This window comes from Canis lupus, chromosome X (assembly GCF_003254725.2).
Source record: "Canis lupus dingo isolate Sandy chromosome X, ASM325472v2, whole genome shotgun sequence".
Taxonomy (NCBI): domain Eukaryota; kingdom Metazoa; phylum Chordata; class Mammalia; order Carnivora; family Canidae; genus Canis; species Canis lupus.
The window spans coordinates 95,890,401-95,916,326 of NC_064281.1; the positions used below are offsets into that span (position 1 = coordinate 95,890,401).

The following is a 25,926-nucleotide window of genomic DNA, read 5'->3' on the forward strand; positions in this document are numbered from 1 at the left end:
TAGACACTGTCATTAATTCTCTTAAGTATGCAGTTTTCTTCTAGTACCATTTCTACATTACCTTTTCCTGTGCTAGAGCACATGTTACCATTAGAAATTCTTAAGGATCTGTCTAGGCTCATGGAAATGAAATTATATTTGCAAATGATATACATGGGTAGCTATGATATGAGTATACAATCAAGAAATGTTTTGGTTAAGGGCAGCTGGGTGGCTCAGTCCATTGAATGTCTGACTCTTGATTTTTCTTGGCTCAGGTCTTGATTTCAGGGTCGTGAATTCAAGCCTCCAGAGGCTTTAAAAAACATTTTAAAAAAAGATTTTATTTATTTATTCATGAGAGACAGACAGAGAGAGAGAGAGAGAGGCAGAGACATGGGGGAGAAGCAGGCTCCCTGTGGGGAGCCTGATGTGGAACTCAATCCCAGGACCCTGGGATCATGCCTTGGGCCGAAGGCAGACGCTCAATTGCTGAGCCACCCAGACATCCCTAAAAAACATTTTGGTTGAAATTTTGTTACTGGTCTGTGTATACATGATCGTTGCTTGATTTGTCATTCTTTTCACCTTGTCATCTCCTCAGAAGACTTATAGCAGAAATTGGGGAGATTAACACAGGGAGGAAAAATGCCTCTTTGAGCAAGGAGAAATCTTTTAAAAAATTGATATTCATCATTAAAAGGGCAGTAGATTTTCTTCTTTTGAAGGTATGTATTTACATCTAACAATTTTTTGGTGAGCTTTTCATTTCTTGACCTATGTATTCAAAGTTGCCACCTATCATTTGATGTAAGAAATTATAATAACTTGCCTGTTTTGATTAAAATGTACTATTGCAGGAACTAAATTTACCTTTTAGCATTTCACAATCTCAGCCTAAATGACAGACTTCTGCGCATTGTCTTCTAAGTAGATAGGCCAGTAAAAGGATCATGCCTATGGGTCTCGTCAGGAGTTCATAAAAAAGTTTTTCTTCCCTGCTAAGCTTGAGTAGATAAACATGATAAAGATCGTTTTATTGGGGGTTCCTGGATGGCTCGGTTGGTAGAGCATGTGACTCTTGAACTCAGGGTCATGAGTTCGAGCTCCATGTTAGGTGTAGAGATTACTTTTTTTAAAAATTTTTTAAAAATTTATTTATGATAGTCACAGAGAGAGAGAGAGAGAGAGAGAGAGAGAGGTAGAGACACACAGGCAGAGGGAGAAGCAGGCTCCATGCAGGGAGCCCGATGTGGGACTCGATCCCAGGTCTCTAGGATCAGGCCCTGGGCTGAAGGCAGCGCTAAACCGCTGAGCCACCCGGGCTCCCCTCTTTTTTTTCTATTTAAAAAATATTTTATTATCTGAGAGAAAGAGTGTGCGCGAGTGCCTGCACAACCAGGGGGAGGGAGAGGGAGAAGCAGACTCCCCACTGAGCAGGGAGCAGGCTCAATACCAGGAATCTGGAGATCATGACCTGAGCCAAAGGCACACAGTTAATCTACTGGCTACCCAGGTGCCCCAGCAGCTATTTCTTGCATTTTTAGGGATATAACACACCTAGCTACTTTAAGTGTTCCTCTTACTTCCCAATAATATGTGGATTCTGAGGGACCTTGTTAGTGTGGCTCTCTTTTGCACCTTTTTGCTTTTTTGATACCACTTGGGATTGAATTAAAAGAACTTTGAAACAGTTACTCTTTTACCAAAAAATCAAAATTACTTTAAGATTTTTAGACAATATCCTAGAAAAACAGGTTTTTATGTATTTTTAATTTTTCAAGCAGGGTAATTTTAATGAATTTAAGTCATTTGAATATAAAGATGTAATTATATAATTTTTTATACATTTGTGTTTATGCTATAGTAATTGGTGTCCAACATGTTTTCAGAAGTGAGAGAAGAAAACATTTTTATTATTGAATTAATTTAACATGGAATGTAAACTTTGAGTAATAGGCCATAAACATATTTATTATAGATGACTTGAAAAAGTTACGGTGATCAAGTTTTAGCTTTTAGATCTCTGTTTATATCAAAAACAGTGCTGCTGAGAGCATTTACTTGAATTTAATGTATAGAATTAAAAATATATAATCACCTGTTTTATTCATCCATCTGAAAGAGTTCTAGAGTTTTAGAGAACAAGCAGCGGGAGCAGCAGGCAGAGGGGAGGGAGAAGCAAGCTCCCCACTGAGCAAGGGAGCCTGATGTGGAGCTCAATCCCAGGATCCTAGGATCATGACTTGAGCTGAGCCAAGGTGCCACCTAGGTGGCCCTATAATAATCTAGTTTTAATTCAGTAATTTATATGAATGTGTTAACAAACCTTTAATGGCAGTATACTGTACACTTAAGCCTAAGGAAGTGGTTTTTAAAATATATTTAACGTATCTACAAGTGTGTTTGCTTAGTTTTCAGTGAGGAGAAACAGAAGCTAATTGCTAGATATATTTTTTCTCAAAAGGAACATAGTGATGAGAATTTAAAAGCAAATTTCATTTCTATGATTTATCTTTCAAAGTTTTTTGGAATGTTAATTCTTTTTATAGTAGTTACAGAGAATTGGTATAAGTGATAAAAAAAAAAAAATCTCCGTTTTTCCTTGACACTAGGTGAGAGCTCCACCTTGTGATCTTTGAGTATATTTTTCTAAAAAAATTAGTAAGCTACAGTAGGCCAGAAATGGTGTGGTGAGTTTGATCATTCAACTCATACTTTTATTTGAACATTACATATTATTATAGTTTTGGGTTTTCCAACTAAGGACAAATGGTATTAAGTATATTTAAAGACCTTGTTTGTAAGTTTTTTAATGTAAATCTTTGGGGGGAATCAAATTGTATTTATTTACAGCTGTAGACATTTAAAATAAAAAGGAAAAATTCATAGTCCTTCCTGCAGATAAAGTTCTTAAAAAAACCTAATACTAATTTACCCATTGCTTCCCCTCCTTTGAAGTACAAAGCAACTTATATTCGGAGCTATGAAAAAATGTTTTGGTGGCAAATTGGTTATTTAGACAATGATTAAAATAGTGAAAACTCAGATACAAGTAGTTTAGTATTTGTTTAATAATATTAGGTGGCAATGGAGGTAGGTGGCTTCCTGTAAAAACATTTTCATGTTTATTGGTACAAGTAATTCCGTAAGGGCAAGGGTCTCTCCTGTTCACCCCTCGATGCCCCAGTGCCCAACACTGCGTTTGGCACATGGTAGATACTTTAATTGGTTGGATGGATTCTTAATATTTAAAAACTTCTTAAACAAGTATTTAACTGGGATAAGGAGTTGGCCAGTTTAATAATTCTTCTAAATCTATTAGACCATGCCGGGATATCTCTTTGTAAAATAAAGACACCTTGTCTGGGAGACTTACATTTTTATAAATTCCATTTTTCTTTTGTGTTTACTTTGGTTTCTGATTACCAGATGCATGTTATATAGCCTTATATGCTGAACAAAATAATCTGACCTGGCAAAACTTGTACACTAGAAATGTGTGCTATTTAGAGGAATGTGGTAAGTGTATCACATAATACTTATTTTATTTGGTGTTCTCTGCTTTTCAGAGTTGATGCATTCTTTATATCCCTTAGGAGAATATATTTATGAACTACTTAAAACTGTATATTTAAGGAATGCAGCAAGTTTGGTTTTATCACATGCTTGGAGGGTGTGTAGCGGGGATTGCAGATAGGCAGCAAAACAAGCCCTTTATTTCCACCTTGCCATCTAGATCTCCTGACATGTTTAGAGCTTTTTAGCTCCCCATACTCCTCTATACTTCTCCGGCTCCTTTGTAAAACACTGAATTGTTTTTTTTAAGAAGTTATTTTTTTTAATGAGTTGGGATTTTAAGGAAGCTAGAGTGTTTCCTACATGTGATGGCAAGCTTCAGAACTCTGGTGTGCTTCTTAGATAATTCCTTAGGTTATAATAAGATTATAAACGGATTAACAATTAGTGGTTTTAGGGGAGAACAATCTTGGGACCATGTTTTAGTGCAAGAAGATCATTCTAACAGTCATATCTAAATAAAAATTTTATGATATGAGTGGTTTTCAAAAAAAAAAAGAAACCTCAGTGATGGTACAGACAATTCTTGATTATTCATGGCTTGATTTCTGGATTATTCATTCTTGTTTCTCCTATTACCTCATTCTTTTGTTGTTCATAGTAGCTTAATTAGCGTAAGATAGGAAATGCAGTGTTTTGAATTTCTATTAATTGAATATTACTAGCCATTTATGATGTTTTTTAGGGATTTAAAATTAATGGGAAAAAATGAGGCGCCTGGCTGGTTCAGTTGGTAGAGCATGCGACTCCTGATCTTGGGGTTGTGAGTTTGAGCCCTACCTTGGGTGTAGAGATTACTTTTAAAAAATCTTAAAATTAATGGAAAGGTTGAATTATCAGTTTCTTGTATAATGTCTTTATTGGAAGAGATTGGAAGTTAATCAGTATATAGTATTTTAACATTTATTATTAATTGGATATATTTTGTCTTCTTTTTCTTTAGGCAGCCATCAAGTACCAGATTAGCACGGAAATATAACAAGAAAATTATATAAGAAAGTTATACACAGGATTAAGAGCTTCAGACTCAGCCTATTTTCTCTTTTTTGTTACAGACCTGTCATTTGGTTTTATATAATTCTCTCAGTTAGGAACTGTATCTTTGACTTTCAAAACCAGAAATAATATCCCTCCTAAGGCCAAACTAAACTTAATTTTGGTCACAAATGGTATTCATCTGTTGTCCATATGACGTTATTGGTATTTAAATTGATTGTAAGTTCCTTGAGGGAATAGATCAGAGGTAATATTTTTTCCCCTTTGCTGTTCAACACAGTGTGGTATTATTATGAAGTGGTTATTTATTAATGAGGAAGACTTTGGGATGTAGGTTTCTTTTATTGTAGAAGAGCCTTTAAAAAAAAAAAAAGTAGGTTCTGTGCCCAAAGTGGTGCTTGAACTTATGACCCCAAGATCAAGAGTTGCGTGTTTTACAGACTGAGCAAGCCAGGTGCCCCTAGCTAACTCCTTTTAACTATACTGTACATCATTAGCAAAAAGCTGTAGAATTTTCAGGCATCTTGTATTATGGTTTAAACTTGTCATAAGGGGATCCCTGGGTGGCGCAGCGGTTTGGCACCTGCCTTTGGCCCAGGGCGCGATCCTGGAGACCCAGGATCGAATCCCACGTCGGGCTTCCGGTGCATGGAGCCTGCTTCTCCCTCTGCCTGTGTCTCTGCCTCTCTCTCTCTCTCTCTCTCTCTCTCTGTGTGTGTGTGACTATCATAAATAAAAAAAATAAAAATAAAATAAACTTGTCATAAGGATTTTAGGACCAGTACAAAAGTCACATCCTATTCCTAGTTAGGGCATAGGTCTTCTTAAGCCAAGGTAGAGAATCATAACATTTTATTTTTATTAATTAAAATTGAAACATTTATTTATTTATTTATTTATTTATTTATTTATTTTCCGATGAAAACACACGAGGGTTTATATTTTATTTTTTTTAAATTGGAACATTTATTGTGTGACTAATCGTTGAAATTCTTAAGATGAGCTGGATGTTGCAATAGCTGCCCTCTTAAATTTAGGTGGTGTTCTTCATGGAATCCATGCCCGAATCTGCATTAATACAATTTTTAGGTGCTTCATTTGGCCAGTCCCAGTGATATTTTTTTCTCTTAGCCTTGGCATCTCAGTTATACTGTCTCTTCCGCTTGGCAAGTTAGCCACATTTGCCACATGTCGACTTCTGAATGTGGTAGGCCTTACAGCCATAGCTACTACACAACGTGTGTGTCTTACTGCAACGCTTTCCAGTGATTATGTCCCCTTCATCATCTTGTTTCTGTGACTAAGACCAAAGCAAGAATCATAACAAAATTTAAAAATAATTGTCTGTAATGTAAGCTTTTTCTTTGTATCTGTTGTTACTGTTGTGGGACCATGGCAGTTTATAAGGAATCCATTTCTAGAGAAGGCAGTCATGGTGTCTGGGTGGCTCAGTCAGTTAAACGTCTGATTCTTGATTTCCGATTAGGTCATGATCTCAGGGTCCTGGGATCAAGCCCCTTAATGGGCTCCCTATTCAATGGGGAATCTGTTTGCCTCCTCCTCCCTCTGCCCCTTCTCCTGCTCAGGCACACATGCTCTCTTTCTCAAATAAATAAATAAATCATAAAAATAAAAAGCAGTCAAATGCAAGGGAAAAAAATCCTTATTTATTAAAGGACAGTAGCAGACCTTGGGAAATTTAGTTTTTGAGTATACATATCCTTCCCAATATTTTTCATTTGTTTGTAATAAATATGGCATCCCTTCCCTTAAAGGAATTGTTTGTCTTAGAAGAAAGAAGCAAACCATTGTTTTACTCACGTAAATCTATGAATATATTTCTGACATTGGAGTGTTCCAGAAGATGATAAAGAAATGATAGCAGCTCCAGAAATACCAACTGATTTTAATCTACTACAGTAAGTATATTATAAAAAATTTTAAATACTTTTTCCACAAAATGGGAAATAGTTTAACTTCAGTTAAAATTACTTCTACAGAAGACCTAATAAATTATATATAACTTGAAACAGTTTATATCAGTGCTTATTGGTCTCTGTAATAGTAATTTCATGTATTTTTGTACTACGTTTTAAATTTATTTTTTTATTTAGATACAGTACAATTATTTTCCTGTGCAGTTCTTTTTTTTAATTGCAGTTTTTTGAATCCATATTTAATTTTACAATAGCAACTGTTTTGAGGGAGTGCCATTAAATTCTTAAAAAGTTAGTAAGTATTCTTATTGGTAAGGAATATATATATATATATATATATATATATATATATATATACACCACATCGTAGTATTTAGCATGTAATGTTAGATTTCTGTTATAAAATCCACTGATAATATAGGCTTAACCAAATCTGGGAAGGTAGGACATGCTTTCCATATATTTTTTTCAGAAAGAAATTGCATGTTTAATGGCATGTTATTTAAATATTGCATATTTAAAGTGACTTCAACATAGATATTTTCTTTACTTTGGTCTTAAGAGCTACCTATACTCTTTATTCAACTTTTATTCTAATTACTCTTTAGTATTTGATGTAGGAAGAAATTTAAGCTGCTGTATGTAATAGTGGTTTTCCTTCTAAGCTGCAGTTTTCATGAGATGCCTCTGTGAAAAGGGAACCTTAAAGTGCCTTTGGATCCCTTTAACCTTACACACATATACACCATACTATATTTGCTGTTGGGATCTTGATATCACTTGATTTGAAAATAGTTTTGATTGCTAAAAATTTGAAAACATCAGATAGATACCTTTGTACATAAAGGTAGCTGGTGTCTACTTTTGACTTTATAGATTTTCATTTTTAAAATAATTTTATTATCTTCAGTGCAGACTAATAACGTGGTCCACTGGGATATTGCTAGTATTTCAAAGTATGCTTTTTAATGGAATTTTTAACCCCGTTATATAATGAATCTATTTTAAGATTCTTGAGGAAAATTTGTTTTTGAGGCAGGATATGGGATAGTCTAAGAAAAAAATAATTTTTGGTTGGACTTTTATGAACTTTCTTAAATATGTTAATTAAGATTGGAGACAATTAGGAATATTTGTATTATAAACTAGACCACTGACTATTACACTACCTCAAGTAATTAAGTCCTGAGATAGGATAACGGATAAGAGGGAATTGATGTTGTAGAGGTAGAATAGACAGTATTTGGTTGGGTATGTGAGATGGGGAGCAGGGTAAAGAGAGGAGTAGAAGAGTCATATGATAGATGACTCATGAAATTTCAAGCCACTGAAAAGTTAACTTAGTATGCTCCATAAACATACTAGCATGGGTTATTTTACTTAGGAAAGGTGGTGCTGGTGTTCTTTGGATTTTAAAGCAGAGGAAAACATTCGAGAAAGACAGATTTTCAAGAATAATTTCTTCTCTGGTTGGGGATATTTTAGATTCCTATCCTGATTACTCACTTCAGCTTTCTTCATAAGGTTTTCCAGTTAGTAATCAAACCTCTAGTGGCTCATTCTTTTAGTTGGGATAGCCTGGAGATGAGGATTAAGAGCGTAATTGAGCCTGTGATTACTCTGTGGCCATTGGAATATTGCGGAGAGTAGCAGTTGTTTGCAAACTTATAGCAGGTACTGAGCTAAGAGAGCTGGTATCCCACAAATGTCTTGGGAGGAAAGAAGTATTACTTGCATATACAGCACGATACTTAGAAATTTTTTCTCTTTCTTCCTTGCTTTTTTTTTTTTTTTTTTTGCAAGGCCATATAGGCATGTGGGAAGAATATTGATGACAACAATCTTCTTAAGATCTAACAGGCATGAGTTTCAGGGTTAATATTATGGTAGTCATTCAGCTTTTGGTGCATTTACTCTGGGAAATGGTATTTATTATAGTCCCTTTCCTCACAACTTCTAGGACACAGGATTGTCTCTATACATTGTTTAAATTACTTTGTAGGGTAAGTGCTATAAATAGTGATTTTTTTTTTCCTTGTTAGCACCTTAACCATTAATGTAGATAAATAAAGTATTCCTACCTCAGAGCCTCTGGACAACTGGTTATTATGGCAGTAAAAGAGGAAATAGAAGAAATCTAGTTAGAGAAGACTAGCTTTAGAAAGAATAGCTTTGCATTTTGATTCCATTTGTTTTAAGCAAAACTGGTACTAAGATTACATATTTGAAGTGGTAAAACTTTTACCTTTTATGGGTGTGGCTCGATTCTAAAATCTATTATGACCCAAATTCCAAGTGTGCCATGCCTTAAGCATTTAAATGAGGGTATGTTACTACTATTAAGGTAGTTCAACCCATGTTTGCATATATAGGAAGCATTACACATGTGTATTTAAATTAGTCTTCTTCCTTATGTGTGAGAAAATCCAGATTATATAAAACACTCCACCTATTCTAAAATAAGGGAGAATTTTTAGAATTATAGATTTACATCTTGGAGGATATTGAAGCAACTTTAGAGATTTCATTCTTTCTTGCATATACATTGTTTATAGGTGAAAAGATTGAGGGGTTGTCTCTTGTCTAGGGTCACACAGTTTCTTAGTACTAGACCCAGTTCTCCTGAATGTAGTTTACCACCTCTTTACTTCATAAAGGATTTTGATCAGTTAGCACTTCCCTATTGTATTTCAAATGATTTAGTTTGTAAAGATGTTTTATATATATCCTTTCAGAAATACATACTTTGTAGAGTTACTCTTAGATTTACAAATATTTTTTGAGTGAGAGAGGATTGGTCAGAGGATCCTTTAATATTACTAAAAATTCCCTAATAAAGGTCATCCAGTTCCTAGTCTTAAAATGCAGTCTTATCTGAACTCCATAGTCTTGAATCAGAAAATGAAACTAGCCATTACAATAGAATACCGTAGTCCTAGGGTTAAAAGATGTTTAGATATTTTTGTTTTAGTTTATTGTTTTGTAGTTGGTTGGTTATATAATTTTATGTTTGGTAATATGCTATGGTATGATGTTTTGGGAAAGCATCTTAATTATATTTAATGCTTATAAGGAGTTTTGTAAAGAGTTAACCAAGCCTTTCTTTTAGAAAATATGGCAAAAATTAGAAACTCCCTATATTTCTAAGGAAAGTTTTAAATAATTGCTTATCTTTCTGTCACAGGGAGTCAGAAACACATTTTTCTTCTGACACAGATTTTGAAGACATTGAAGGAAAAAATCAAAAGCAAGGCAAAGGAAAAGTATGTACAGAATATATGACTTTATTTTGGTTCTTAAGGTCATTTGTATACATATATGCATATACATATAAAATATATGTAGTTGTTTTAGTTATGTTTCAGACTTTATCTTTTAAAAGTGCCTTTTCCCCACTAGTAAGCCTTCTGAATACATATGGTTTCTTTGGCTTTTAGGTCAAATATCTTTTGATTATCTATTTCCAGTACTGTAAAGCTGAAATTAATACGTCATTGTTTGTTTTTTAAAAAACTTTATTACGTTTTAAATTTTTATTTCCAGTATAGTTGATATAGAGTATAATACTAGTTTTAGGTGTACAATATAGTGATTCAACAATTCTATACATTACTCAGTGCTCATTATGATAAGTATACTGTTGAATACCCTTCACTTATTTCACCCATTTCCCCCACCCCATAACCATCTGTTTATTTTCTGTAGTCTGTTCTCTTAAGAGTCTGTTTCTTAGTTTCTCTCTTTTTTCCTTTGTTAAATTCCACATGAGTGAAATCATACGGTATTTGTCTTTCTCTGACTTATTTTTTTCTTTTTTCCATGAAAGTAATTTTATTTTATTTTATTAAAAATTTTTTTTTACTGGAGTTCAATTTGCCAACATTTAGCATAACACACAGTGCTCATCCCACCAAGTGCCCCCCTCAGTGCCTATCACCTAGTCACCCCAACTCCCTGCCCACCTCCCCTTCTATTACGCCCTGTTCATTTCCATTGAGGGTGAGTTATTTTGGTTAACATTATACTCTGTAGCTTCATCCATGTTTTTGCAAATGGCAAGATTTCATTCTTTTTTTTGTGGCTGAATAATTTTCCAGTGTATGTATGTGTGTGTATATATATACATACACACACACACTGCTGATGGACATTTGCACTGCTTCCATAATTTGGCTATTGTAAATAGTGCTGCAGTAAACATAGAGGTGCATATATCCTTCCGAATTAGTGTTTTGGTATTCTTTGGGTCAATACCCACTAGTGCAATTTGTGGATCATAAGGTAGTTCTATTTTTAATGTTTTAAGGAACTTCCATACTGTTTTCCACAGTGGCTGCATCAGTTTGCATTCCCACCAACAGTGCATGAGGGTTTCTTTTCTACACATCCTCACTAACACTTGTTGTTTCTATTTCTAATAGTTCATTTTGTAAAGCATAGTATGCTAAGCACAATGTGATATTCTGTGGGCTTTATTCACACATGAGTAGTCAAATATAAAGCAAAGCAATCAATAAAACTTTTTATTCTAAAGCATCCTAAAAATGTAACCTATAACCAGTTAAAATCTAACAGGTTACAATTGACAAGAATTTTACTTTTTATAAGTAATGCCAAGGATAAAAACTAACAAAGTGAGGGGGCACCTGGCTGGCTCAGTCAGAAGAACATTTGACTCTTCACTTCTGGTTCATGAGTTCGAGTCTTACATTGGGTGTAGGGATTACTTAAATATAAATAAAACTAAAAGAAGAAAAACTAACAAAGTAAGGTTCTGAGTAAATAGAGTGCAAATTTAGAATATGAGTGTGTAGCTTGAGGGCTCCGGATAACTTGGTGAATGGATGAATTATTTTGCTCTTTTGGAAAGTATATTTGATTCTGTGCATGTGTGTAAATACATTGTGCAAAAGATGACTTGTTTCTGTTCACCATTTTCTTTCCCAAAATGAAGTTTGGATTTATATTTTCTTATGATACACTTATATTTTTTAAAATTTTGTTTAAATTAACAAGTAGATAAAGAATAAATTATTTATTTAGAGAGAACATGAACAGGGCTAAGGGCAGAGAGAGAGAGAATCTCAAACAGACTCCATGCTGAGCATGGAGCCAGCCCTATTGGGGCTCGATCTCCTGACCCTGAGATCATGACCTAAGCTGAAATCAAGAGTCAGACACTTAACTGAGTCACCCAGGTGCCCTGACACATTTAAAAAATCTAAATAATACAAAAATGCACAATGAACAAAGTAAATTTCCCTATAAACCTTTCACACAGAGGTAATGTATTCTTTAAACATTTTGATGAACATTCTTTTATGCGTATAAATGCTTATAAACATGCACACAGAATTTTATTTAAATGGATTCATACTATGCAAACTGTTTTCATTTGCTTTTAAAAGTCAGTAGTATGTGTAGTATGTTGTGTGCAGCTTTCCTATCAATGAATTTTTCTTGTCATTTCTAATGATGTTAGAGCATCCCATTTGATGTATGGAATATAATTTATTTAACTAGTACTTGGCATATATTTTTAGAGTTCACATAATCCATGTTTCATAATTTCAAATGCTTTTTTAGTCTCTTAAAAAGTAGAAGTTTTGAAGCAGAAAAAGTATGAATGAATAAAATGTTAACTCATGACTATCCAAAGATAGCCATAATTCTAGTGGGTAGTATATGGTTATTCATTAGAAAACCATTTTTTTTTGGTTTTGCAACCATCTTGCAAAACTGAAATCTACTTTTGACTTTGTTTTTTTTAAAAGATTATTTGTTTATTCATGAGACACATGGAGAGAAAGGCAGAGACACAGGCAGAGGGAGAAACAGGCTCCTCGCAGGGAGCCCGATGTGTGGGACTCAATCCCAGGACCAGGATCACACCCTGAGCCAAAGGCAGATGCTCAACTGCTGAGCCACCCAGGTGTCCCCTACTTTTGACTTTGATTTAATTTGCAGATTAGCACAAGATGCACAGTGGTATCTGAATAGAGAGCTCTCCAAAGTTTTTGTGCCACAGCTTATTATTTTTTTAAATATTTTTTATTTTTTAAAGATTTTATTTATTTATTCATGAGACACACACACACACACACACACACACACACACACAGAGGCTGAGACACAGGCAGAGGAAGAAGCAGGCTCCATGCAGGGAGCCTGACGTGGGACTCAATCCCCAGCCTCCAGGATCAGGCCCTGAGCTGAAGGTGGCGCTAAACCACTGAGCCACCAGGGTGTCTTGTGCTACAGTTTAACTTTATATAGTCACTGCTATGAGTAAGGTGTTTAGGGCTCAGATTAACATATTATTATAGTGATAATAATAACTGCATTTTGACAGTATGCTATGTATGTTCCAACCACTGTGCTAATATATGTTATCTTATTTAAAATTTGAACCACCCAGAGGATTAGAAAACGTCCTTATTTTATAGATAGGAAACTGGTCCAGAGAAGCTCAGTGGTTAAAGGATTTGAGCCCTCATCTGTTAAAAGGTACTCTTAATCCACTGTATGTACTATGCTACCTCATAGTCTTTTTTTTTTTTATTTAAGATTTTATTTATTTGAGAGAGCAGAGGAGAGAGAGAGAGAGCATGTGCGTGAACTAGGGGCAAGGGCAGAGGGAGAGGGAGAAGCAGACACCCTGCTGAGTAGGGAGTCCCATGTGGGTCTCCATTCCAGGACCCTGGGATCATGATGATGTGAGCTGAAGGCAGACGCTGAACTGACTCAGCCACCTAGGCACCTCTGTAGTCTTTCTTTTTCTTTTTCTTTTCTTTTTTTAAGATTTTATTTATTTATTCATGAGAGAGACAGAGAGAGGCAGGCTCCTGTGGGGACCCTGATGTGGATCTCAATCCCAGGACCCTGGGATCACTATCTGAGCCAAAGGCAGATGCTCAACTACTGAGCTACCCAGGCACCCTATCCTATAGTCTTTCTTTAGAGATATTTTTCATCCACAAGATTGTACCCATGTTAGCATGTTGACTTCTTGTACATCCCTGTATTATGATTCCTTGCACGTTGTTTTTTTCTAGCATAGCATATTCATGGAGCCATTTTAATTATACTAGTTTTCCATACCAACAGGGAATATTGAAGCATATGATAGATAAATTGCAAATATATAGTTCCATTTAATTAACATTAACATTTTATTCTTTCCTGGTGTACTCTCTGTAGTTGATCTTTTCTTTCACCCTTATCTCTGAAATTCCTTTTGCTGGGGACAGTAACCTTTCATTCTACAATTAGGAATTAATGACTTAGGTTCACAAAGACTGACTCTCATTAGCAAAATAATGTAAATTAACAAGTAATAGATTTCCGTTCTTAGGAGAGACTTTGAAGTAGTTGTTAAAAGAGTAGGGGGATTTTGGACTATTGAGGAAGGAGGAAGGACCCTCCATGGAACAAAGTATAGAAACGTATAGGCTGTCAGTAGAAATCTGTTTGTAGACCTGGCGGTAGATCAGGGGTCTGCCAAACTACAGCCTGTTTTTATATTGCCTATGAGCTTAGAATGGTTTTTATATTTATAAAGGGTTGTAAAAATAAACAAAGAATATGTGACAGAGATGGAATGTGGTGGCCTGCAAAGCCTGAAATATTTACTGTCTGGTATTGTACAGAAAGCTTGCCGATCCTTACTCTAGATCATAGAAATGTGTAGGTTGATAAGAGACCTAGAAATAATCTAATCTGTAAAGATTTAATACAACTCTATGACCTTTTAGAAATGAGGACTCTGAGTTAGGGAAGACTTGCTTTTCTATAACAAGGTATAAAGGCTATGGGAGGTATTTTATAACTGAGGCATGTAGGCAACCTTTTCACTGATTTATGAAGTCCCCACTACCCAATATTGACAATTTCCTTATAAAGGGGCTTTATTTCCATAGTGTTCATTAACTGAATTTTCATGATAAGTGTTATCACCAGTTGTACAGAGGAACATGATTTTTAAAATTTGAATTTGCCTTCATTTATCCAGAATAAGAATGAGGTTGATATACCTATTTATATTTACAAAAATTCCCTTGTCAGTGTACTGCAATAATTTATAAGACTAACATTAGATAGGATTTAAAAATTTGAACTAAGTTTGAGTTACGTATTTGATAAAGTGTTTTGCTATTCTTTTTGGCCACTGCAGTCTGTACCTTAAAGAAGCAACCCTATGAGATAAGCACAGTTTTATCTTCACTTTACAAATTAGAAAATCTGAAGCACAGTATGGTTAAGTAACTAGCATAACATCATTCAGCTAATAGGAATAAAAATTTGGACCATGAAGTCTGTCAGTTTGCAGTGTCACATGAGGTGGCTGATAGTATAAATGAAAAAGTTGATACCATAAAGAGGCTGTCTCAACCATATCATTTTATTATGACATGTGTATGGCACTCTTCTTTAGGTCAGGGTTAGGCTTGTTATAATTATGTATCCTTTTAACTGCTTCAGCTGTATCTTCATTTTGAATTTTCAAGGATAATAATATAACTTAACTAACTTGTATTTTTATGCAGACTTGTAAAAAAGGCAAAAAGGGCCCAGGAGAAAAGGGCAAGGGTGGAAATGGAGGAGGAAAACCTCCTTCTGGTCCAAACCGAATGAATGGTCATCACCAACAGAATGGAGTTGAAAACATGATGTTGTTTGAAGTTGTTAAAATGGGCAAGAGTGCTATGCAGGTAATGTTTATTGTGTTCTTCCCAGTTTATTTGTACATTTTAAACTTCAGTGAGTTATATAAAATCCCTGAATTTTCTAATTGCATTAAAAAATTCTAACATTGCTTATTAGAAAACAACAAAATCATCAGAAAGAACAAAGTCATCTGTCTGTTCAGACCATAGGACCTTTTAAATTGTGTCTTGAGTAATTTTCTACTGCATTATTTTCTTTTAATGGCATATAATAAAAAATCATTTGCCCAAAAAATATGCTGATGTAAACTATGAGATTTCAATTTCCTCTGAATTTGTATGTCTGCCATTAAAATATGAAATCCTTTGCCCATATAGAATTCTTGGTTGAGTGACCTAATATAATCACTACCCACTTTATTGAATTGAGTTATGTTGATCACTGTTGTCTGTTAAAGTTTATTACTTGTGCTATTTCTTAGGAAAAGAGTAAAAAGTAAGAGTCATGTCCATGTCAAATCATCCTAATTTTGTTTCTTCTGCATAATTTTATGACAATAGAAGCATTTAGGCTTTACAATGGAGACTAAACCCACATGGTTTTTAAAAAATTGGATAAACCCTATACTCAAAGAATATACATGCTCAATAAAGTTATTTTTTAATTTATAAAAGCTACAGGGAATTGCTTCAGAGAATTAATTTTAATCAAAAAAGGTGCACATCAATGGTTTATGGAGAGCTAGCCATTTAAGCTTTCTGTTATTAAAGAGAGTTATTAAACACCTACAAATTTTGTTTATAAATATGGACTTACCTGAATATGTATGGTTTTGTATAAATTTTAAGTATCAATTGGGACTGATAATACCCTTCTTACATGTAATATAAAAATTGTTAGTTGTTTTGAGCTATCCCCAGTTGTATAGAGGAATATGATTTTTAAAATTTGAATTTGCCTTCATTTATTCATGTATGGTTTGCTTTTTCTATAGTTGTCATGCGGGTATGGATTTTATTTCTCTAATGTTTTAAATGATTATTTCATATATACATTTGATATTTTTAAAAACAATATCTCATTATATTATAGTGCTATGGTTTAGTCATTACCTAATTTAAAAAAAGCTATCCCCTTCTCTCTAGTTCGCATTTGGGTTAATTTTATCAAAGGAATACATTATCTCAATTATATATAGCATTTCATTACTTTCCTTTTTATTTTTATATAATACTTTTTTCTATAGTGTTTTATTGTAAGTTGTTAAATGCATTGGTCTTTTTTCCGGATGTCTTTCATTTTTGTTAACATCAGAAATCTCAACTTGTATCCACAGCTAAGTAGGCTGTTCTATTTTTTTCTAGTCTATGAGGTTTTTAACTTTCTGACTCCTCAAGAAAATTTTAATATAAAATGTTGAGGATTAAATTTTACATTTAATTTTTTTGTTATTGGTATCTCCATGTTTAGAGTGAACATTTTCCTTATTTTTGTGTTTATTATGGTTTGTCATATATTAAGATTGTATCTCTACTTTTTTCTGTTTCTTTTTTTTTATTTTTATTTTTTTAATTTATTTTTTATTGGTGTTCAATTTACTAACATACAGAATAACCCCCAGTGCCCGTCACCCATTCACTCCCACCCCCCATCCTCCTCCCCTTCTACCACCCCTAGTTTGTTTCCCAGAGTTAGCAGTCTTTACGTTCTGTCTCCCTTTCTGATATTTCCCACACATTTCTTCTCCCTTCCCTTATATTCCCTTTCACTATTAGTTATATTCCCCAAATGAATGAGAACATATAATGTTTGTCCTTCTCCGATTGACTTACTTCACTCAGCCTTTTTTCTGTTTCTAAATGTGCTTTCACCCTTAAAGTGGGATGTCCACAGTTTCTCTCCGTTGATTTCCCTGAATCTACTCTCCACTTCCAGTTTGTTTTGTATACTCCCACTTGTGTTGGTAATACAAAATTTGATCAAGGAAGTTTCCTGTGTACAAGCTTCCAGCACTTGTTCCTTATCTAAAAGTTCCAGCCCAGATTTCTTTTTATGGTTTGCTTGTTATTTCTCAGCCACAGTATGTACCTCCACTCCCATACCTTTCTGTTTTTCCCTTTGCCTGAAATAGTCTTCTTTCCTTCTTCCATGTCACATAAAATTGACTTAAGTCACATGTTACTCTTTTGAGTAGCATTCTTGGGCTCTTTCTCCCCTTGAATATGGGTGTTTCTTACTCTTCTCTTTATATTGTAGCACTTAATATAAATATATTAGCATATTGTATTATATATAGGTATGCATATGTCTGAATTTGCTTCTTGATTATTAATTTCTTGATCAGGGACTGTATATTATTCATTTTTTTTTGTATTCCAGGATATACCTATTTCAGTCATTATAGGTGAGAGTAAGTATAAGACTGGCTGTTGGTTTTAAAGTAGTTCTTACATTTAAAAAAAAGGAGGGATCATGCATACATATGCCCCTAGTTTATTAGATAATACATGTTGAGTTTTATTGAATAAATTCTTAGCATATTATATGATAATTAAAATTTTAAAATATTTTAATGAGTTACCTTGTATTTTTATTACATCAGCCTTGTATTCCTAGTAAAGATTCTATTTGATCTGTCTGAATAACTTTTTAATGTGATGTGATATTTTTGGGGTAAGATTTCATTAAATATTTTTGTATCTTTATTGATGAAATAGCCTTTCTTCCAGTTATCTATTGCTGTATAACAAATCACTCGAAGCTTAATGATGTAAAGGAATGATCATTTTACTAGGCTTAATGATTATGTTGGTATAGAATTCAGACAGAACTAAACAGGTATGAAATTGTCTATGATGCCATCCATGATGGTTACAGCCTTACCTGAGACAGCTTTAATGCTCAGCAATTGCATAAACAATTAAGATCTGTAATATCTGGAGGCACCTTTATTCATGTTTGGTACCTAGCCTGGAGTGACTTGAAGGCTGGGTACAACTGGGACTGTTCCCTGGAGTACCTGCAAATGGTTCTTGAATGTGGCTTGGGTTTCTTACGGTATGGCTTCTGGGTTTGGAGTTTGTCCTGAGCAGGAGTGCCTAGTTTTCTAGTGCTCCAAGAACCCAGTACAAAAGTCGAATGTTGTTCAATAACTTAATCTTGGAGGCATCATTTTTACTGCCTTCAGTTCTAGATAAGGTAATGTTGACCCCACTTCTTATTGAAGAGCATTGGCAGACATTTTGGGCCATCTTTTATTTTATTTTTTTTAAAGATTTTATTTATTTGAGAGAGAGGACATGAACGGGGGGGAGGAAGATTGGGAGTGAGAGAAGTAGACTCCTGAGCAGGGATCCTGACATGGGGCTTGATGTGGGGCTCGATCCCAGGACCCTGGGGTCACAACCCGAGCTGGAGGCAGATGCTCAACCGACTGAGCCACCCAAGTACCCCTGGGTCTTGTTTTAAAACTCTCACAGTCCCAGAATATATTCTCTTGATATTTATTACCTGTATCATATTTGGGAATAATCTTAAACATGTCTGTTTTATAAATTGATTTAGTTTACATACATAAGCTATTGTAAAATATAGAAAAGGACTGAAATCTAGAAATTAGGTAAAATTTTAGAAGATCTCCAGTCAATGCCTTTGAGCCAGGTAATTTTTAGACAATATTTCCTTTTTATTTTCTTTAATTTGTAATATTATCCTTTCTCTACATCAAATTTTACATAATTTGTTCATTTATTTTATAACCACATTTCATATTTATTGGTACATAACTTAAAAATTTTTGCTTCCTGATGATACTTAAAAAAAAGATTTATTTATTTGAGAATGTGTGTGTACACACTGAAACTTAGGGGAAGGGCAGAGAAAAAAATCTTGAGCCGACTCCCCTGAGTGTGGAGGCCAACTCAGGGCTTCATCTTATAACCCTGAGAGACCCTGAGATTGTGGCCTGAAGTGAAATCGAGTGGGATGCTCAACCAACGGAGCCACTCTGATACCCCTATCATCCTAATTTTTTTTTTTCATCCTAATTTTTAAACTTGGTTCATTTAAAAATAGTTTTCATCTGCTTTATGGTTTCCTCTTCGATCCCCCAAAGAATAACTTGTTGATTTTTATTTTTTTAGCTGTTTTATTTAAAAAAAAAAAATACTATGTTGAAACACTCCACATAACACAAAATTCACCCTTTTTTAAAAAAAATTCACCCTTTCAAAATGTAAATTCAGTGGTGTTTTAGTATATCATAGAGTTGTGTAGCCATCACCACAGTCTAATTTTAAAACTTTTTTAATACCCCAGAAGGAAACATTGTGCTTAGATTCTTAATAGTCACTTTCTTTTCACCTGTCCCAGGTCTAGGCAACCACTAATGTACTTTTTATAAATTACCTTTTCTGGACATTTCATATATATGATTCGTTCAATATGTGGTCCTTTTTGAATGGTTTCTTTGACTTAGCATAATGTTTTCAAGGCTCATCTATTTTGTGGTATGATAACTTCATTCTTTTTTATTGCCAAATAATACTCCATCTTGTTTATCCATTCATCTTTTGATGCACACATTTGGTTGGTTTCCACTTTTTGGCTATTGTGAATACTGTTATATGTATTCTTGTACAAGTTTTATTTATTTATTTTTAAAGATTTATTTATTTATGATAGAGAGAGGCAGAGACACAGGAGGAGGGAGAAGCAGGCCCATGCCGGGAGCCTGATGTGGGACTCGATCCCGGGACTCCAGGATCGCACCCTGGGCCAAAGGCAAACGCTAAACCGCTGAGCCACCCAGGGATCCCTCTTGTACAAGTTTTAGTTTGGTCATAAGTCTTCATTTCTCTTGAGTAATATATACCTCGGAGTTGAGTTGCTGGATCATATGGTAACTGTTTACTTTTTGACAAGCTGCCAAACTTTTTCCAAAGTGGCAGCACCATTTTGTGTTCTTACCATCAGTGTTTTAGCATTCGATTTCTCATATCTTTGCCAACATTTGTTACTGTCTGTAATTTTGATTAACGCCACCCTAGTTGTTGTGAAGTGGTACCTTATTTTAATTTTGAATTCCATTTCCTTGGTAGTCAGTTACATTGAGCATCTTTTGATGAGCTAATAGCCATTTGTATATCTTATATATAGAGCTATTTTCATAATCTTCATCTATATTTTTAATTAGATTACTTGGCTTTTAAAAACTATTGAATTGTAAGAGTTCTTTATATAGGCATACCTCAGGGGTATTGTCGGTTGGGTTCCAGATCACTGCAGTAAAGCAAATACCACAATAAAGCAAGTCAGATGAATTTTTTTTGTATCCCAGTGCCTATAAAAGTTATGTCTATACTGTACTGTAATTTGTTAAATATGCAACAGCATTATGTCCAAAATGTATCTATCTTAATTAACAAGTACTTCATTGCTAAAAAATTCTAACCATTATCTGAGCTTTCATTGGGTTGTAATCTTTTTGCTGGTAGAAGATCTTGCCTCAGTGTTGATGGCTACTGACTGATCGAGTGTTTGCTGAAGGTTTGGGTGGCCATGGCAGTTTTTTGGAATAAGACAACAATGAAGTTTGCCACATTGATAGACTTCCTTTCACAAATAATTTCTTTGTAGTATGTGATACTGTTTGATTGCATTTTACCCACAGTAGAACTTCTTTCAGAATTGAGGTTAGTCTTCTCAAACTCTGCTGCTACTTTATTAAACATCTAAGCTGATGTAATATTCTAAATCCTTTGTTGTCATTTCAACAATCTTCATGGCATCTTCACCTGGAGTAGATCCCACCTCAGGAAATCACTTACTTTGATCATTCATTAAAAAGCAGTTCCTCATCCATTAAAAGTTTCATCTTGAGATTTCAGCAATTCAGTCACATATTTAGACTCCATTTCTAATTGTAGTTCTTTTGCTATTTTCTACCACATCCCCAGTGAAATTTCTACCAAATCCACTCTAAGTCATGAAAGCCCTCAGAGCCATCTCTGAGGGTTACAATCAGCTTCTAAAGTCCTGTTAATGTTCATAATTTGACTTTTTCTCATAGATCATGAGTGTTCTAAATGGCATCTAGAATGATGAATTATTTACAGAAGGTTTTCAGTTGACTTTGCACATATCCCATCAGAGGACTCACCATGTATGGCAGCTATAGCCTTGTGGAAATGTATTTCTTAAATAAGATTTGAAAGTTGAACTTACTCCCTGATCCATGGGCTGCAGAATGGATTTTTTGTTAGTAGGCATGAAAACAACATGAATATCATTGTACATCTCCATCAGAACTCTTGGGTGACACAGGTGCATTGTGAATAAACAGTAATATTTTGAAAGGAATCTTTTTTCTGAGTAGTTGTGTCGAAAGTAGGCTTCAGATATTCAGTAAACCATGTTGTAAACAGATATGCTATTATCTAGTCTTTCTTGTTTCATTTGCAGAGCATAGGCAGAGTAGCCTAAGCATAATTCTTAAGGGCCCTAGGATTTTTGAAATGGTGAATTGAGTCCTGGCTTCAATTTAAAGTAGTCAGTTGCATTAGTTCCTGACAAGAGAGTCCGTCTCTCCTTGGAAGCTTTGTAGATAGGAATTGACTGCTTTCTAGCTATCAAAGTCCTAGATGGCATGTACTTCCAATATAAGCCTATTCTGTCTGCATTGAAAATTTATTGTTGTGTAGCTACCCTGGACAATTAGCTAGTTTTCTGGATAGCTTACTGCAGTTTTTACATCAGCATTTACTTTTTCACCTTGCACTTTGATGTGAAGGAGACACCTTCTTTCCTTAAACTTCATGAACCTACCTCTGCTCTCTTCAGTCTTTCCTTCTGCATTTTCTTTACCTCTCCCTTCAGAGAGTTGAAGAGAATTGGAGCCTTGCTATAGATTAGGCTTTGGCTTAAGGCAGTGTTGTGGCTGGTTTGATTCTTTTATCTATACTTCTAAAATTTTCCCCATATCAGCAATAAGGCTGTTTTACTTTGTAATCATCATGTGTTCACTGAACAACACTTTATTTTCTGCAAGAATTTTTCCTTGCATTTATAACTTGGCTGTTTGGCTCGAGGCTTATCTTTTGGCCTATCTCGGCTTTCGACGACGTGCCTTCCTCAGTAAGCTTAATCACTTCTAGCTTTTGATTTAAAGCGAGAGATGTGCAGCTCTTCCTTTTACTTAAGCACTGGGGGTCATTATCGGGTTATTAATTGACCTAATTTTAATATTGTGTCTCAGGGAATACAGAGTCTGAGGAAAGGAGAGAGATAGGGGAATCAGAACATACACAGCATTTATTAAGTTTGCTGTCTTATATGGGCATGACTCATGGTGCCCCAAAACAACTACAATAGTGACATCAAAGAACTCTGGTCTCAGATTATCATTAACAAATATAATAATAATGAAAGATTTTAAAATGCTGAATAGATTTATCAAAATGTGACAGAGATGCAAAGTGAGCACCTGCTGCTGGAAAAATGGCTTTGATAGACTTCGTTGACACAGGGTTGCCACAAACCTTTGGTTCATAAAACATGCACACACATACAAACACAAATACAGCAGTATAAGTGCAGTAAAATGAGATATGATTCTATAATTTGAGCACAAATACCTTCTCAGATACACAATTTGCAAATATTTCTATTCTGTGGGTGCTTTTCTCATACTTGATGGAGTCTATTGAAACACAAAACTTAATTATGGTTAAGTGAAATTCATTTTTTTCTTTAGTCTCGTGCTTTTAGTCTAATATCTAAGAATACTTTGCTTAATGTGGCTATGAAGATTTACTTATGTGTTTTATACTGTTAGCTCTTTTTTTTTTTAAAGATTTTATTTATTTATTCATGAGAGACAGAGGCAGAGGCAGAGGGAGAAGCACATGCAGGGAGACTATTGATCCTGGGACAGCAGGATCATGCCCTGAGCCAAAGGCATACGCCACACCACTGAGCCACCCAGACATCCCTATAGTGTTAGTTCTTACATTTCAGTCTTTGATCCATTTTAAGTATTGTGTATGATCGGAGTTGGGTCCAGCTTCAGTGTTTTTTTTTTTTTTTATTTTAAAAAATATTATTTGAGAGAGGGAGAGAGAATCTTAAGCAGGCTCCATACCCAGTGCAGAGCCTGATGTGGGGCTTTAACTCACAACGTGAATCATCAAGCTGAAATCAAGAGTCAGATGCCCAGGCACTCCCAACTTCATTCTTTTGCATGCGGATATCCAGTTGTCCCAGTACCATTTGTTGAAAAGACTAGGCTTTCTTCATTGAATTGTCTTGGCATCCTCGTCAAAAATCAAGTAATCATCAATAAGATGTTTTCTTTTTGATTCGCACTTTTATTCCATTGATCTACAGTTTTTGTCCTTAATCCAGTACTGTGTTGATTGCTGTAGCTTTGTAGTAAGTTTTGGAAATAGTGAAGTATGAGTTCTCCAACTTTGTGCTTCTTTTTCAAGATTGTTTTGACTATTGTAGATCTCTTGCATTACCATAAGGATTTTAGGATCAGCTTTCTAGTTTCTGCTAAGAAGCCAGCTGGATTTTTAATAGGGATTGCATTGAATCTGTAGATCTCTTTAGAGAGTATTGTCATCTAACAATATTAAGTCTTTAGATTGGGGGAAGCCCAGGTGGCTCAGCTGTTTAACGCCGCCTTTAGCCCGGGATGTGATCCTGGAGACCTGGGATCAAGTCCCACGTCAGGCTCCCTGCATGGAGCCTGCTTCTCCCTCTGCCTGTGTCTCTGCCTCTCTCTCTGTGTCTCTCATGGATAAATAAATAAAATATTTAAAAAAAAGTCTCTAGATTGGTAAACTGTCCTACTTATTTATGTATATTTAGTCATCAATTTGTTTTTGTTATAACATGGGACTATTAGTGCTCACTTCTGAAAAAAATTATTTGGTTCTGCATTTTCTCATTGACCCAGCCCTTTACATCTTTTTAAAGATTGATTGATTGATTGATTGATTGATTGATTCATTCATTCATTCATTCATATGAGAGAGAGAGAGAGAGAGGCAGAGACAAAGGCAGAGGGAGAAGTAGGCTCCACGCAGGGAGCCCGATGTGGGACTCGATCCTGGGTCTTCAGGATCACGCCCTGGGCTGAAGGAGGTGCCAAACCACTGAGCCACCTGGGCTGTCCCCTTTACATCTTTTAAAAATATTTTTGTTTTCTGGAACAATGGAATTTGCAGTGTTAATATTTTAAGTGTTATTTGTATTTAGTATAGTATCTTAGTCAAAAAGAAATATGGGGGTGATTTTTAAAAATAATTTCTAGGATATCCTTAATGTCATTAGAAAAAAAGTAATTTCACTTTATAGAATTGGGTCCCCTAATTAGTTTTCACATTCTTTTTAATGCAAAGTAAACTGAAGACTGATCATTATGTGCTATCAGGTGATTATTTTCCTGAATTTGGTTCTCTTTTGTTGTTAAAATTTAACATTAAATTTTAGTATACAAATATGTATATATTAATTTGAAGTAATGGGATACTACTTAATGTTGGAATTTAATGACTAATCAAACTTAATTCTTAGAACATTAGCAAAAGCTAATGGTTTTTTTTTCCCCCTTCCTCTGCTTGTAGTCGGTGGTAGATGATTGGATAGAATCATACAAGCATGACCGAGATATAGCACTTCTTGACCTCATCAACTTTTTTATTCAGTGTTCAGGCTGTAAAGGTAAGATACATTTATTTTGGAAGCAGAATGTTCTTAAATGGTCTCTTTTTTTGTTCCACCTAAATATATATTAGCACTTTATGTGGAAAATAATGCCAGGATACGGAATTGTTAGCATTATAATCATATAAAATGTATAATGGAAAAAAGAGCAAAGAACAAAATAAGAAACTCTGTTGAGACAGTTGTATTCATGTGCGAAAGTTAACTAAAAACTTGGCAATTTATAATTGTTATATTACTTTTATTAGATATATTTCCCACTTTCAGCATCTGGTTTTAGGAACAAAGAAATGGATTAAGAAGGGAGGAGGAAGATAATGAAGAGATACAGGTTCAAGTGGCAGGGAATTGTAAAGTGTAGGGAGTTTAAAAGTGCCATGAATAACAGTAAGTAAATAAGTAAGTAGGTAAGTAAGTAACTAAGTAAGTTAAGTAAGGTATTGGTGAAATTTCTAGGTGTTTTTTTTAAAGTAGAGAAGTTTTGGAGTGGGGTCTTGTTGCAAATGTTTTCACTTTATTTAAAAAGCTTTTGAAGTAGGAGTAGGGAAAATATAAAATACAGTAGTGTGGTCCCTGGGGCAAAAATATTTACTGCAGACATTTGGCAGGGAGACAAAATTATGTAAGTTGTGGCATGTCATACATTTTGATCTGGATCAGTAAATGATTCAGACAAAATCCTGGACAGGTTCTGATCTATTCTGTTTCTCCCTAATACTTGGCCTGTCCTTGAAGTTTTAGAAGATGTCCAGGAATATAAATGTTACAAAGTTTTCCATGAGTATTACATTTTTTTATGGAAGTGTCACCAAACACATGTGAAGTCAGGAGGAGGGAAATTTGCTTAAATATAGATCCAAGAAGTTAAGATCCTAGAGAATGATTGATTTAAGCAAATCTGTAAAATAAATCCCAAGAAGCAATTTATTTATAAATTATTATAATTCTACACTAATACTCTAAAAATACTGTTACTGGAATTATAAAACAAGTAACATTTTTACTGTTACTGGAATTGTAAACAAGTAACATTTTTAAT

The 25,926-nt window shown here is 34.6% G+C and overlaps 1 protein-coding gene across 17 annotated transcripts in view; it reads left to right on the plus strand.

The window, feature by feature from the left end:
- Window positions 1-25,926, plus strand: part of STAG2 (stromal antigen 2) — a 137,264-nt gene that overhangs the window by 49,591 nt on the left and 61,747 nt on the right. For 14 of the 17 annotated variants that reach the window (XM_035711645.2, XM_035711644.2, XM_025431078.3 and 11 more), the window contains 4 exons: window positions 6,330-6,473; window positions 9,676-9,754; window positions 15,038-15,202; window positions 24,788-24,884. In XM_035711645.2, the coding sequence (XP_035567538.1) occupies window positions 6,430-6,473; window positions 9,676-9,754; window positions 15,038-15,202; window positions 24,788-24,884 (385 nt within the window). In that variant the 5' untranslated portion in view covers window positions 6,330-6,429. Of the gene's footprint in view, window positions 1-6,329; window positions 6,474-9,675; window positions 9,755-15,037; window positions 15,203-24,787; window positions 24,885-25,154; window positions 25,275-25,926 lie in introns of those variants that run through there. The other 3 variants (XM_049107503.1, XM_049107505.1, XM_049107504.1) reach the window with 3 other exon arrangements.